Source organism: Capricornis sumatraensis, chromosome 4 (assembly GCF_032405125.1).
Source record: "Capricornis sumatraensis isolate serow.1 chromosome 4, serow.2, whole genome shotgun sequence".
Taxonomy (NCBI): Eukaryota; Metazoa; Chordata; class Mammalia; order Artiodactyla; family Bovidae; genus Capricornis; species Capricornis sumatraensis.
This window is the reverse complement of record NC_091072.1, coordinates 107,928,333-107,945,040: the sequence shown is the minus strand read 5'-3', so window position 1 is coordinate 107,945,040 and position 16,708 is coordinate 107,928,333. Positions and strand designations below refer to the sequence as shown.

General features: G+C 39.4%; 1 protein-coding gene across 5 annotated transcripts in view; it reads left to right on the top strand.

The window, feature by feature from the left end:
* The first annotated feature begins 5,016 nt into the window (after nt 1-5,016).
* ANKS1B (ankyrin repeat and sterile alpha motif domain containing 1B) overlaps nt 5,017-16,708 on the top strand; it is a 1,136,988-nt gene continuing 1,125,296 nt past the window's right edge. For all 5 annotated transcript variants that reach the window (XM_068970630.1, XM_068970629.1, XM_068970628.1 and 2 more), the window contains exon 1: nt 5,017-5,150. In XM_068970630.1, coding sequence (XP_068826731.1) covers nt 5,017-5,150 — 134 coding nt within the window. The remainder of the gene's footprint in view (nt 5,151-16,708) is intronic.

Sequence of the window (16,708 nt, the reverse complement as noted above, 5' to 3'; positions counted from 1 at the left end):
GTGGACAATTATAGTTAGAATTAACCATTCATTTTTTTCATATTCAGCTTAGCTTTGTTTTTAAGTTGTTCCATGCAACTAACTCCCATCCCTATTCATTGATCCATAATGTATACATAGATATTTAAAAATGAACAAGCCATGGTTTATTTATTTTAGTGTTTTTCATGTAAAGAAAGAGGGAAGCTCCTTTGAAGTGGGCAAATATCATCAGTTAGAAAGGAATCAGAGACCATATACAAGTGAAAAAGCAACTTTATTTTTAGAAAAAGTGTTTGTAAATACTTTAATTTTGAAATTAAGAACATTCAACAACAATAACAAACTTAATTTTCATAAACAATGCAAGAATGATTGGGAGATATGAATGAATAAAACAAGGTAGAAACAGAGGTAAAGAAAAAGATGGCAGGAAGTGACATAGGGATTTAGTTCTGAGAGTAATTCTACCTACTGATTCCCAAACAGCTTTCTGCATGGAACACTCTTTCTTCACTTCCTGCTTCCCTTTGCCATGTATTTCTCAAGCCTCAGTTTAAATGTCTCCTCTGGTGACAAGTCTTCACTTCAAGAAAGGATCTTCCTTGAGATAGAAGAGAATTAGAGAGGATTTGCTGCTTTCGAATAAGTCATTCCTAAATCTGTAGGCTTATGGCTCATGGACCAAATCCTACCCATAGCCTATATGGCCAGTAAACTGGTTTCTGCATTTTAAAATGGTTGAAAAAGAGTCCAAAGAATATTTTATGACACATGGAAAGTATACACAATTCACATTTCAGTATCCAGAAAGAAAGTTTTATTGGTTCACAGCCACACTCATTTGTTTTGAATATTGCCTATGACTACAGGGCTTCCCAGGTGGTACTAGTGGTAAAGAATCTGCCTGCCAATGCAGGAGACATAGGAGATGCATGATCAATCCCTGGGTTAGGAAGATCCCCCGGAGAAGGGTTTGGCAACCTACTCCAGTACTCTTGCCTGGAGAATCCAATGGACAAAGGAGTCTCACGGGCTACATTCCATAGGGTTGCAAAGAGTCGACATGAGTGAAGCAATTTAGCACATACATATGAACTTTCATGCTACAATGGTTAGCTGAGTGTAGTGCGATAGTGCCCATAAACCTGAAGATATTTAGTCTCTGCTCCTTTAGCAAAAAAGTCTGTGACCCATGTGTAGGAGAGAGATAGAAATAGAGGATGGGGTATAAGAATGAGGTAGGTTGAGATTAGCCCTTGAGGGAGATGAGATTCCAAAATGGATACTGTGTTCTTTGTGTCTTCTTAGACACCCCTGAGAGATTGCATAATAGGTTTATTGGGATGCTAGCCCTTTTTCTCACTGGGAAATAAAAAGAGACAGTGAAAAATTATTTTTGGAATTTCAGGGGTTTCTTTCTGTGAGGAAAAATAGTTTCGACAAGACAACCTTTTTCAGTGGGCTGTGTACTGGGTCACCTGTAGGGAATACAGGTTTTCAAAGGTAGGAGCACACAGGCAGGGGGGCTCTGAGAGAGGAGGAAGCTAATGATAGAATCAGCAGGATAGTGGTGGAATGTTATGTGACATGATGGTCTTGTTGTTAAGTCACCAAGTCATGTCCAACTCTTTTGCAATTCCATGGACTGTAGCCCACCAGGCTCCTCTGTCCATGGGATTTCTCAGTCAAGAATACTATAGAGTGAGTAGCCGTTTTCTTCTTCAGGGGGTCTTCCTGACCCAGGGATCAAACCTGCATCTTCTGCATTGCAGGCAGATTCTTTACTGCTGAGCCACCAGGGAAGCCCGTGATGATCTTGGAGGCGCTCTTATTTTTCCACATCAAATTTCCCTAGAGAGGAAAAAACTTCTGATAGATGATGCTCATTTGGTTCCTTATGTCTACTCTCAGTTGGTTAGAACTTGGAGAAGATGGGTGATTGACATTCCATGGCCTTCAATACTCATAACCATAAATTTAGAAGACTGCTAACATGCTTGATGTCTGGGTCTCCTCAGGAAGATAATGAAGGGCAGAATTTGTGCCATATAGGCATGAGGAGACAAATTTACATAGAATGGAGAAACTTAGAACTTGGTGTTCTATTCAGATGTCTAATATCTTCATAGTATTTTGTAGCCTGGAGCTGCTAACTTCTGTCCCACAGCCTATCATAGTCCCAGTTACACAGAGTAACTGTAGAGCTCAAGGTGGAGATAAAGCAGATATTTTCCAAATCTACTCCTTAAATCACAGAGTTATCCTATCTTAGCTCAGTTGCTAACGTGATGCTATTGGACATTATCTTTTCCTCTTCCTCACTGTGGGCTCTAGGTTTGAGGGCTCAGTATTTGAAGCGCACTGGCTTAGTTGCCCCAGGGCATGTGGAATCTTCTGGGACCAGGGATTGAACCCTGCAGGGAGTGTCCCCTGCATTGCCAGGTAGATTCTTAATCTACCTAGGAAGTCCATGGCTTCTTCAGATTTTTGGAAGAATGTTTTTACTTTTTGTTTGCATGTTAGTTCCCATGCAGTCAAGCCTTTGTCCTCTTCAACAAGAAACAATGATGTAACTACAAAGAGTTTGGAGTTGAAAACTGGCTTTGAGTATCATACCACTAGAGTATATGAAACAGCGGAACTGACTTTTAGTAAATCATTACTAATGGTTTTCCCATTGGGGGTTAACCTTCTTGATAACTAACTCAGTCATGATTAACTGTTGTTGCTTTCAAAACTACGGGTTACTTTCAGCTCTGACCATCTGAATACTTACAGTCTATTCTGGGAAGGATGTGTTTTGCTTAGGTGGCAACATTAGGAAAGTGGAAGAAGGATTTCTCCATGCCATTTTCAAAATGAAATTAATGGCTCCTTACCTCTTGTTTCTTTAACTGGTCTGCTAGTCTTAGTATGTCAGAGATCATATTATTATCACATATAATATCATCTTACTATTAAAACAGATTAAAAAACAAAAATCTAGCTCAAAATCGACTTCCTTTAGCCATAATATATCTAATACTTTGAGCCATTCAAATAAAATCTCAGAATACTAAATTTCATAAAAAATTTAAAACTACACTCGTTGCTTATCCCTGAATGTCTTTTAAGTTTTCCCCAATTATTTACTTAAAATTTCTGCCTGTAGCAGGCAGTCCTGTATTTGAGTCTTGGCTCACTTTCTAGCCCCATGATTTTGACCTCATCTTTAAAGATAAAAGCGGTATCCATCTCATGGGATTGTTACAAGGTTAAGACAACAGATGAAAAACAGAATAGTACCTGGCCCCTAGTAACTGCTCATGAAATATCTTTGATCATTATTGTCTGTCCATTTAATTTTTTCATGGGGGCAGTAAGGTGCATTGGGAGTCAGTGAGTCAGTTCTGTGGTCCAATTCTTTCAGCCACTTACTGTGCAGCATCTTGAGAAATTTAATTAACGCTTTGAGCCAATATTTCCTCATTACCACAATGGATATATGGTAGTAATATCCAGTTCACTGAGTTATGAGTTATGTCTCTTTCCTCCCAACTGGTTATCAACAAGTTAAAATTTATGTTTATTCCAAGGGCAAGGCAAAGCACAGGATGTTACAGAAGTTTCCAAAGAAATGCGTGCTCTCATCCTGGGCAAGGAGAGCAGCTAACAAAATCAAGCCAACCATACACAATGAATTGCTGATGAATATGCAAATTAAAGTGGGTCTCTAATCCGTGCTCATTTATATTTTTTCCCAGTGTGAATGTGGAGGAATTTTCAATGAGAGCCTTTTTCCTGGTATTTCCACAAGTCAGCAGATCCTCAAAGCCCAACTGAAATAGAGGGCTGATGAAAGACCCTAGAAAAACTGCAACAGTCACAAACCATTCAGTGGCCAGGGCCACTGAAACTAAACTAAAACAAGGGCAGGTCTCAGGCAGGTAAACGGACGGACGAAAAGCCGGTGCAGTAGCCTGAACACCGACACAAGCGGTGGCAGGAGGGCTTCTCCCCAGCATCACCGGCCTCGCATCCCGGTCATGGAGGATTTTCCTCACGCGTCGTGACTGACCCGAGGCGTGGCGCCGGCGGCCGCCGGGCTGAGGAGACGCAGAGGCCCGGAGAGCTCCAGTCCTCACACGGTTAAACCTCTCCCAAGGAGACTGGAGGAGGGAGGGTCCCCGCCCACGAAAACCAAGAGAATCTCGTCCCGGCGCCCCGCCCCCACCTCGTCCCCCCGCCCCCCGCGCCCCCCTCCCCCGGACGGACTCACGGGCCGCACCTGCCGGTGCTCACACGCCCCCCGCGCGCCCGCGGCCCCGCGCGCCAGGCCTCAGCGCCGCCGCCGCCGCCGGCGGACCCGGGCGCCCGCCCGCCCTACCCGAGCCCGGAGCCGCCTCCGCCACCACCGCCGCAGCCGCCGCCGCCTTCGGCACGCGCCCGCCGCAGCTCAGCCGCACCGCGCGGCCTCGGCGCGGGCCGCGGCCGCCGGAGCCGTAGCCGCCGCTCTCCTCTCCGCCGCGGGCCGCGGCCCGCGGACGCCGCCTCCTTAACCGCCGAGCGGGCCAGGCGCAAAAGCTGAGGAGAACCGGGCCGGGGCGCGAGGGTGCGCGGGCCGCAGCCGCCACGGGCGTTCGCGGCGCTCGCGCTCAGGCGAGGACGGTCTCCGTCTCCTCCTCCGACCTCCTCACTCCTCAGCATCCTCCTCCCGCTTCTCAAAAAGCATCCCCGGTCCCCACCCCCTGACACCCCACCCGCGGGAACGAGGCCTCGGGAATTAAGGGGAGTGGCTGTGGGGGCGCGTCGCGGCTCCCAGCTCAGCCAGACCCTGTTCCAAGACATGGTCTGGTCCTCGTTGTAAAAGCTGCGCCCCGAAGAGGAGCGGAGAGTAGTGTTCCCGGCTGGGGGCTGCAGGACTCTCTAGGGGCTGGAGCTCTGGCATTATCTTAGGGTGGGGCGGGGAGGGCTCTGGATTTGTGGGGAGTGGGGGTGGGCGGGGAGGAGGACCCGAAGAGGGAAAGGACTCTGAGAGGGAGTCGCTGAGAGACTATGGGGAAGGACCAGGAGCTCTTGGAAGCTGCTCGCACTGGAAATGTGGCTCTGGTGGAGAAACTCCTGTCTGGCAGGAAAGGAGGGATCCTGGGCGGTGGATCCGGACCTCTGCCCCTGTCTAGTCTGCTAAGGTAAGGACCGGAACCGGCTCCGCGTTTGCACACCTCGCTATGCATTGTGATGAATACGTCCTTCCTCCTCACGGTTATTGCACCTGGTGGCTGCCAGCGATTCATTCTTAAATTAGGTGGGAAAACAGAATGTGTATATGGAGATGAGGCATGAACCTCCCTGTAGATGCCTTAGATTCTTTGAGTAAATTTAAAATAGCCTTCCATCAATGCGTCAGTAGCTACTTTTCTGTGAGCTGTGGTGCAGAACTTGTACATGCACTAGCACTAGTGTTGCTGGAAGAATTTTTTGCGTCTCACCCGCTCTCCATCAATGTTTATTACATGTTTTCAGTTTCGAATCCAGCCTCCTACCCGCACCGCCCCCCCTCCACCCCCGCCCCACCGTTCCCTTTTCGGCTATTTAAATAAAATTGGCAGAGAAGCTTTTGCGTGCATGCCATTATCCTGCAAAAGCCACAGCCCTTGGTTGCTGCTTCCCTTCTCTTGCAGAAGGCTTTTGCTGTGCTGTGGGATATGATCCCACAAAATGAAGTGTGAGCCTTCTGGTGAGATGTCATCAGTACAGGGTGTGTGTAAAACTTGATGAGGCAGGTTAGGCAGCCCCAGCAGTACTTTCAGTCACCTGGACATGGCTGAGTAAAACTTGTATCTCAGGATGAAGAATGCCAGGTTGGGATTGGGAAAGTGTATATGGAACATAATAGAGATGTATATGGAACATAATAGCGGTGTATATGGAACATAAGTGTATATGGAACATAACATCTTTAATGTGAAGATGTTCCAGGTGAGAGTTAATATTGCTTGGAAACACACACACACACACACACACACACACCAAGGTCTTTTTTTCACCAGGCAGTATCTTAGAAATAGCAGGATTGATTTACATATTTGAAAAAACAATTAATTTAAACGATGAATTGATGGGCAAATGAAATCAGTTGTGAGGGAGGAAGCCTGAAGAATATTCACTAGATAAAATTCAAGGAAAGCTATTTAGTTTCTAAAATCATAGCTATTCAGTTTATCCTGGATGTTTTTGGAGGCATCAATCATCATTCACATCTTTACCCTAACACATCTCTTAAGTCTAATTCTATTTGTAAAAATTTTTTAAGCTCAAGTGATTTTCTTGGTTTTTAACAGTTTTAAAAACTGTTCTTTGCTGCTCTTGACAAGTGCTTAATACAAACTTTTGGATGATGACATTGTGTTCTTTACATAAGTTTTCATGTGTTGCGGTGGTCAGATAATGCAGTTAGTTACCATCTTGGCTAATAGGGTAAATGAGAACATTCCTGTTATGGTGAAATGAATTTAGTTGGAAAATAATTGATGGGATTTTAGAAAGCTCCACATATGATCATCTGTACTTGTTGACAGTGGCATTTTATTGGAATGATAGTTCGCTTCGGAACAATGAATATTTATGGGGCATTTTTTTTCAGTAAGGCTTAGAAGTGATAAGCCTTGTGTGCATTCCCTTGTTAAGTAATTTTCACTTTCAATCACAGGTAGACAGTTTGTACAAATTTCAGATTATAGATCTAGTAATTGCCCTTAGTCACAGGTAGTTTATACAGAAGCAGTTTATTTGGGTATAGTTTTAAATTGCAGGTGAAGTAAATGTTTGCTATCATATCAGTGATAAATATCATTATGGTTAGAAACTGATATCCTGAAAGAGGTTTCTAAAAATAATCAATTTCTTTGCAAAAACACTAAAGAATTCTTTGAGAGCAGGGAGAACTTCAGTTGATTCCTTTGAGATGAATGGTGTTTTAAAAAACTTATCTTGGTGATAGAACTTAAACATATTTTAAATGCCTTCTTAGTTGTGTCATTTTAAAAAGAGAATGTAAAATTTCAGGAATAGAATAGCAACTATTTAGTGTTGGTAAACATCAACTATAACATGAAAATTGTGACTATAATGTACTTCTTGAATGAGAGGTTTTCTGTTTTGCTGGTTTTGCCAGAGGTAGAAGTAGTAGCTCAACAGTGAGAACACATACAGGAAACAAAACAAAAAACCTTAAAAAAGCGTGTTCATTAGAGTAGTTTGAACCAAATTGTAAAACAGCAAAATCAAACCCAGTAACCTTTAAACTTCCATTTTTCTATATCATATTGAATAAACAACTAAAATAGTGCCTTTGAAGAAAATGAGAATTGAAATTATCTTCTTTGGGTGATTCTTTTCATAAAATGGAATTCCTAAGAAAGCACACTTTATTTCGTTGTCATTTTACTTCACAGATGATTGCCATCAAAAGCTTATTTACAAGATAATAGAAAATTATCTCTTTACCTTCAGACATAAAGGCAATTCAAAATTTTAAAATATTTTGGAATGAATTGTGGAATAGATTTGGTACTCCCTTGCCCTACTTTTGGATGAGGAAATGGCTACCCACTCCAGTACTCTTGCCTGGAAAATCTCATGGACAGAGGAGCCTGGCAAGCTATAGTCACAGAGAGTCGGATACAACTGAAGCGATTTAACATTGCCCTACTTTATTATTTGTGTTGTGTAATAATAGGCTCAGATCCTGTGCTAAATGCGTATATCATCTCATTCAGTTCTTATGTCAGTCTTAAGAGGTTGGTCCTCATTTTTCAGATGATGCACTAAAGAGATAGGAAGATTCAGAACTTGCCCGAGATCACATAACTAGTAATGGCAAGGATTTTAAGTGTTGTGATTCAAATTTGCTTTACCTTGCCTTAAGTCTTATTCATTGAATCTGTTTTATTTACAGAAGTTTAAAGTACATGGCCAGTGTGTCTAATTTGAACACGTTTTGGGTAGGAATAATAATTTAAAAATCCTTAAAAAAGCAACTCATGACTGCCCTTTGAAGAATCAGTAGATACTCTTTCTGAAGATGCTTTAAGCAGTAGCTGTATAATGGGGAATCAGGTATGTTTGGTTGACACTGTGATTTTTAGCAAAAGTAAAAATGACCTTGAGTAAATATGTTTCTAAGCCTCACTGTGCTCTTCTATGAAGTGGAAATAGTAAGAATACCTATCATATGGAGCTATTGTAAGGGTTAAATGGGGTATAGAAATTAATGCAAAGCATTTAGCACATTGGTATTCATCATTGTGCTGTGATTTCTCACAGAACTCTGGAATACTTGACTCTATTTCTTTTGTTTGTTATTTTTTCATTTTAGAAAGCTTTATTAGTAATCCTTCCTTTCCCTTGAGCTGAAATCTTCCTTTCTTGAACATCTACATTTTGTTTTTAGTTTTAAATTTTGGGGCTTTCCAGAATAAATTTAATCTCAAAACTGTGTACAACACTTTTAAGGTCTTAGTGCCCCGTCTTCCTACTTTTCAAGAGGAAATATCTCCAATTCCTTATCACTTTGTTGACTATTTCTAAAGGCCTTAGGTTTCCCTGGTGGCTCAGATGGTAAAGACTCTGCCTGCAATGCAGGAGACCTGGATTCAATCCCTTCTTCGGGAAGATCCCCTGAAGAAGGGAAGGGCTGCCCATTCCAGTATTCTTCCTGAACAATTCCATGGACAGAGAATCTTGGCAGGCTATAGTCCACGGGGTCACAAAGAATCTGATACAACTAAGTGACTAACACTTTGGCTTCACATGGTACTAGGAGTAAATTTCTTTCTCTTTTTTTTTTTTTCAAGTTCCAATGCCTTGTTGTCTTTTCAGTTATTTATAAGAAAACAGACAGTATGTCAAAGAAGACATACACCTGCCAGTGAACACAAAAATGTTTATCATCGTGAATTAGTTATTGTTTAGTTGCTAAGTCATGGCAGACTCTTTTGTGAGCCCATGGGCTGTGGCCTGCTAGGTTCCTTTGTCCATGGGATTTCCCAGGCAGGAATACTGAAGTGGGTGGCCATTTCCTTCAACAGGAGTAAATTTCTATAGTAAGTTTTCCAGTAGAATCACAGAATCTTCAAATACAAAGGAGTCCTTTCATCCAGTTTCTTAGCTAGAGAATTTACCTATAACATCCTTTACCAGTTACTTATTGCAGTTCTGTTAAACCCTGCAATGGCTAGATCCATCCACTCTATTTTTTGATGGCTCTAATTACTTAAAATATCCATCTTTTATTGAGCTAAAATTCACCTCCCTATAATTTCCAGCAGTTGGTACTAATTTGGCTTTATGGGTCAGTGTAAAGTAGTTTAGTTTGCCAGGGCAGTTCTTCAGCTAATATTTAGCTATATTGTTTTCTTATGAATCTTCTATTTTTTCCTAAGATTTTAACAACCAGTTGCCACGTGGTAATAGAGCATAGGTGTTAAGAACTTGGAGCTTTTCAGGTGGCTCAATGGTAAAGAATCTGCGTGCCAATGCAGGAGTCACAGGAGACGTGGGTTCAATCCCTGGATGGGGAAGATTCCCTAGAGTAGGCAGTGTTAACCCACTCCAGTATTCTTGCGTGGAAAATCCTATGGACAGAGGAGCCTGGTGGGCTGTGGTCCGTAGGATCACAAAAAGAGACATGACTTAGCGACTGAGCAAGTTAAGAACTAACATTTTCATACTTCTTTCCTATTCTCAAAAATTTCAATGACTCTCTTCAAATATGGTGACCAGAAATTAAAAAAATGCAATAGTTGTCATTTGACCAGTGTAGGATATAGTGGGACTTAATATATTTTGAATTAAAAAAAAAATTAGAAAGCAGCATATTTAGTATGATCCTTTTCTTTAACCAAGAATAAATGTGTGTGAACATTTATATTGTGTGTTAAGAAGTCTGGAATGATAAGCACAAGAATGTAGTTGTTGGGTTTCCCTGATGGCTCAGACAGTAAAGAATCTTCCTGCAATTCAGGAGACCAGGGTTCAATCCCTAGGTTGGAAAAATCCTCTGGAAAAGGAATAGGATTATTTAGTGAGTGGTGGAATTGTGAGTGATCTTTATTTTTTGGCTTATCTGTATTTTCCTATATTTTAGAGTAAACACGTATTGTGCAATGAAAATGAAATAGCGGCTATTTAAAACATGATACAATGAAGTTATTACTTTCTTATTATTGATCTAAGACCTGCCTTAGTACAGGTCAAAATTTTCTAAGCTGTACGGTGCCTTTGGCTCACATTGAGCAGATAGTCAAGTAAAACTTCAGCGTTTTTTTTTTTTTTTTTCCCAGTGACTTGTCAAGCCATTGTCATGGTTGTCAATGACTTGTCAACTTGTCATGGTTCCCCTGTCTGGTACTTGTGAAAGCGTTGATTGAACTTAAATTATTCCTATTATATTTAATCTTACCTACGTTAGCCTATATTTATAATATATCTAGCTCTCTTGGCTCTTGAGTCTGTTTTCCTGTATATTAAAGTCTCTTTTCTGCATCATATGTAGATTTAATAAGCATGTTTTCTATAACTGGTATTCAACATCTATGATATTCGCCTAAAGAACTTCAAATTAGTATAAATTTGAAAGTGAGCATCTTTATGCATGGTCTTTCTACCAACATTGAGGCCACTTAATAGAACCAGTTATTTCTCTCTAATGTGTCTGAATATTATGAGGTATTTTATCTATTGCCTTTCTGTATTCACATTATGTTCTGTTTATTCCATTCCTTTGATCTACCCCTTTAGTAGTAAGTCTACGTGTGTGTGCGTGTGTGTTAGTCACTCAGTCATGTCCAACACTTTGTGACTCCATGGACTGTGTAGCCCACCAGGCTCCTCCGTCCATGGAATTCTCCAGGCAAGAATAATGTAGTGGGTAGCCATTCCCTTCTCTAAAGGAATCTTCCCGACCCAGGGATCCAGCTTACCTCTACTGTATTGCAGGCAGATTCTTTACCCTCTGAGCCATCAGGGAAGCCTAGTGTGTCTATAAATTCCACCAAACTTAGGCTACTTGTTTCTGATAGCGAACCATTGATGATGCCTAGTATTGTTGCAAATTCTTTCTACCCCTTTGCTTCTAATTCTTTTGAATCTGGATACTTAAACCCATTTGAAGTGGCTAAGTGCCTCTTATGATCTCAGACTTTCTGGAGCTTTGGTAAAATCTTTGCATTGTTTATTCTTTCTGGGTTGAAAATTATTCTCACTAGGGATAAGAGTAAAATAGAAGTTGGGAAGAATCAGATTCTTAGTTTTGTTAGATGTTTCAGGGAATTCTCTTGTGGTGTAAAACCATCTAGAGTTTTAATATTTCAGAGATTAAGATTATATTAACTGTCATAGCAGTGAACTTCTATTTCTTCTCTCCTTTTTTTCAAACTTAGCTGAAAAGGACATTAGCCTTTTTCCATGGCAAGTGTATACTTCACTTCTGTGGTTGCTTTCAGTTTTACCTCTTACACCCTCTTTCATCCTTAAAAAAAAAAATCTGAACTCATCAGAGCTCATTAGAGTACTCAAATTGAATTGCTTCCCTCCTTTTCTTCCTTCATATTATGTATGAAATTTCAGTTTATTTAACATATCTTTCATGAGATAGCTGCAAAGCCTTTTAAAATTTTACTCTTTGGCCTAATTACCTTTTAATCTAAAAAAATAAGTCCCATTTAAACTGTTAGATTATTTCTTTTTTAGTCTAGATTAAGAAGTACTTATATTTTGATAAAGTAGTAAAAAAATTAGTTAATAACTCAAATTTACTTAATTTTCTCAATGCCTCAAAGAGTCAAATACTATGTATAGTTAGTAAATTCTTGTGAAACATAAGGAATCCAGTTCTCAAGATCTCCATGTGAAGAAGTATATCAGTAAGAACTGAGAGAAAAGTAATCTTGTCACCAAAGATATGTAAACCAGACAGCTTATAAATTTTTCAGATTCAGGATTCAGTTCATGAAGTTTTTGGTGATAGATACAAGGAGATAGAAGGCAACCTGGAAGTATTGTAATTTTCAACTATTTAGGCTGTTGAGACTCTAATATATGATACTCACTTCCAGGGAAGCTGTATTGGTTAAATGGAATAAATCACAAATAGAGCAGTTAAACTGCACAAAAATGTTATATCTATAAAAATAGTCAAGTTGCAAGTGGGTTATCTATTTTAGATAGTAATGATGTTTGAAGCAGTGATTGCACCATTCTGTTCAGGGAGCTGTGTCTGCCTGAGTGAACAGTGCCAGCTGCATGATGGGGAGTAAGGAGAGAGGAGGGGGAATTTTGGTATTGACCTCTTTCTCAACTACAGGGTTTTCAGCTCCCTCTTCAAAACTGGGAGGATGTTGTGTTAGCAGGGAATTAGGACAACCAGCTGGTGACTACTCAACCTGTCTGTTTTCGCATTGCCCAATCCGTAGTGCATCTCAGTGGTTTCTTACAGTCACAGAAGAGTGAAGTAGGTCTTCACTGACATTAATGCAGGAGTTTACAGTATTCAGTAGTGTGCCTACTGACCTTAGCAATTTAACCTCTCAGGTGACAGTAAACAGAATTATATTAGCTCAGTTGTGTACTGAAATAATTTATTTCATTATATATTTGAGGTAATTTTGGAAAATTCTTTCAGAGTCTATTATAAAACATTCTTCCTGAGTGTTTAACTAGAAATGGAAGCTGACTATACTTCAATCATGGGTTAGAAAAGATTAATTTCAGCCTACAGAATCTGAAGCTGTTTAACATTTAATGCATTTTAGTGTGTGTCTTTGGTTTCCATTTCAAACATATTTCAGCATAGTTTTAATTAATTGAAATATAAGTTTTGGTTATTTCATTTTATGTTGATGTGAGAGATTATCTCATGTTTGAAAAAGCAGGGGTTTACCCAGAAGACATACGTGTGTGCCAGTTCTTTCTCTTGTATGTGATGACATGGTCGTGTAAACCATATGGCAGCCCAAGGCACAATGCCAGTTGACAGCCCAGTGCATTTTCTTGTGTAACACAGATCTAAGAACTCTTCTTAGAGTCCAGTTTTCCTTTGTGTCAGTAGGACAGCAAGTGACTTCTACATTTGTGTTAAACCTGGGTGAGGCTTGCAGTTTGGTGATTTTTGAGGATGAGTCAGAATATATGGTCAAAAGATAAATTTTATTTTCCTCATTTCCTTCTGTTGTAATCTCCAAAGTTCATCTCTGAAAGTGTTTCTTATAGGTAATACTTTGTTATTTAACAGCACATCCTTATGAATCTGTAAAATGAATTTTGATTCAGTTGTGCTATAGAATTATTTGGGTTCTGTTGTGTTGTGAGAGCAGCTTTATTTAAAGCGGTTAATTACTTCTAGTTAACTGAGCTGAAACAATCAGAATAAACTTGTCGCCATCAAATTGGATCATCTCTTGATTGATGGTTGTGGACATAAACAGCCAACCTTATTTCTTGCTGTCTGCTTGATATTTCTGTTTCCTCTACTACCTTTCTTCTAACACTTCTGGCTCAAATTTCTTTCTCTTTAGAAAGAAAGCCTCTTCTCTACTGTAATTAGCACAAGTTCAGCCTGCCTCTAGTTTTTGTGTCAACTGTCCCTCTCCAAGGGTTGCAGGTTTTGTGTGAGGAGTAGAGCTGGAATGAGCTGTGCATAGTGAGAAGTAGATTAAGAACAAAAATTGAACCTTCAAAATTCTGGAGCTTACAGAGTTTGCTCTCATCATTTCTAGTTTCCTGCATATGTCAGTGTTAATTTCTCCTCTCACCTCACAGATTCTGTGTCCATGTGTCTTTCCTAAACTTCCCCTACCACCAGCAACTATTTGTGGGTGCTGACAATTCATACTGGAGTATGATTGACTGTAAAGGCTTTTAGGAAGATGAAGCTCTTTTAGTATTTTTATTTAAAGAAGAAACAACTGCTGCTGCTGCTGCTAAGTCGCTTCAGTCACGTGCGACTCTGTGTGACCGTGCAGACGGCAGCCCACCAGGCTTGTCTGTGCCTGGGATTCTCCAGGCAAGAATACTGCAGTGGGTTGCCATTTCCTTCTCCAAAAGAGGAAACAAACTTCGGGCTGAAATACTAAAGCTGTGAAGCTCTAATGGCAGAGTTGATGGAGTGGATTTTTTTCAGAATGGGTTGGATAAATGTGGTCATTTATCCTTTCTTCTTAAAAGGCTAGGCTAGTGCTGTTGAAGGAGAAAGGGATTTGATTGAAGAGAAATAGGATAGCATAGGGCCAGTGCTGGAAATGGCTTTTTTTTTTTTAATTGCTATCAAATTAGTCCCTAGAACTTTTTATTGGATATCTGTTATATTATATACTCATCTTAGCTGTCAGCATATGGTATATTTTTTGCCTGTTTCCAGAAGGTATTCCTTAGGTGTTTTTATTTATTATGACAAAGATATAGACTATAATTGTATAAGAGCTTCAGTGTCTAATATGGTTTGAGATTCAAATTCTTTTACATCCATTTTCTTATTAAAACAAATTCATATTGTAAGTTTACTCAATATATAGATTTTTTTCAAAAACCTATGTTTCATTGTTGGGGAAGTGTTGGAAGTTCTGACCCGCGCATCTCAGTTAGCATTCTTCCACACTAAGCTTTACTTTTCTTTTTGTCTTTTACCACCAAATTACTATTCAGCCACTTTGAATCCTTGTTTGATACCTGTAGTTACTAATCTGCATTTGAAATGTTTTATATAGCATCTAAATATGCTAAATATAGTTTCTTAGTGTTTTGAAGATACTAAAAAACTGCTGTATTAAATTACAGAATTTAATTTACAGAATTTAAACTACAGAATTATCCTTGTTTTGTATAAATATTTTGCTGCTATTATGAAGGCATGGGAGTGAATGGGAGTGTGTTTGGGGGGAGCTGCAGGAATTATGCTGAGATGTTCTTTGGCATGGTAAACTCTCCAGTGGGGGTGTAGTGTATAACAGAGTCTTTCCTGTTGGTTTGCTTTGGCTAGTGACAGAGTGTTCTGTTACTCTGAATTTCATAGAGACTTTGGAGACATAATGGAGAAGGTGAAGAATTATGAACAAGTACTTATAAAATAATAGAGTATAATAATGTGCTTTACATTTTGAATATTGACAAAGAGTTAATACACTGTAATGTGTGGTGTAATGAAAGTCTCAAACAATTCTTCAGGAATGACAGGAGGAAGAAGGAGATACCTTTAATCTGTTGGAGGAGAGAGTAGTCAGGGTAAATTTCAGAGAGGAAATGATTCTTAAATCTTGTTGAATGAATAGGAGTTCATTAGGCTGACAGTTTTGGGGAAGGGTAATTCTGGCAAAAGAAGCAGTATATTTAATAATTTGTATAAAAATGTAAAATATATATAATTTGGGGTATTAGAAGTAGTTTGTTATAGAGCATGGGTATGAAGTAAGTCTGGAAATTGGTGTACTTGTGTACTGCCCTTAGGAGTTGAATTTTAAATCTGAAGGCCATAGAGATTCATTGGCTCTTTGTTTTAAATTTTGATATGTTGCTTAGTCATTTATAATAGCATGACAGTGTTTCAAAAAATTGAGTATAAGAAAAAAAAATTCCAATCCTATTGCTAAAATAACTTTTTCTATGTCTGTTTAATGTGGTTGTTGTTAGATAGACAGTTTGAATCTTAAATATTTCACTTAATAATATATCAAACAATTTAGCGTTATTACAAAGTCTTCATAATCATATTTCTAATCACACAGTAGTATTCCATTTAATGCAGACTTTTCATGGACTCCTTCCATCACAATTATTCCTGGTTGTTTGTTCAAAATAATGCATTTCCTTTTCTCATCTCAAACTTACTAGGTCAGAATTTTTAAGTATAGGGTCCAGGAATATACATTTTACAAAGCTTCCTTAGTTTGTTATGTACTCTATAAAGTATGAGAACCACTGATCTGGTGATGTATATACCCATTACTCAACATTCCCTTAATAATAGATTTTAGTTTACTTGTTATTTTTATAAATGGTATTATGATGAACATTGTTATACAAATTACCTTTTAAATAAAATTATATTGATGCTGTGAAAGTGCTGCACTCAATATGCCAGCAAATTTGGAAAACTCAGCAGTGGCCACAGGATTGGAAAAGGTCAGTTTTCATTCCAATCCCAAAGAAAGGCAATGCCAAAGAATGCTCAAACTATCGCAAAATTGCACTCATCTCACATGCTAGTAAAGTAATGCTCAAAATTCTCCAAGCCAGGCTTCAGCAATACTGAACCGTGAACTTCCAGATGTTCAAGCTGGTTTTAGAAAAGGCAGAGGAACCAGAGATCAAATTACCAACATCCACTGGATCATGGAAAAAGCAAGAGAGTTCCAGAAAAACATCTATTTCTGCTTTATTGACTATGCCAAAGCCTTTGATTATGTGGATCACAATAAACTGTGGAAAATTCTGAGAGAGATGGGAATACCAGACCACCTGACCTGCCTCTTGAGAAACCTATATGCAGGTCAGGAAGCAACAGTTAGAACTGAGCATGGCACAACAGACTGGTTCCAAATAGGAAAAGGAGTCCGTCAAGGCTGTATATTTGTCACCCTGCTTATTTAACTTCTCTGCAGAGTACATCATGAGAAACGCTGGGCTGGAAGAAGCATAAGCTGGAATCAAGATTGCCAGGAGAAATATCAATAACCTCAGATATGCAGATGACACC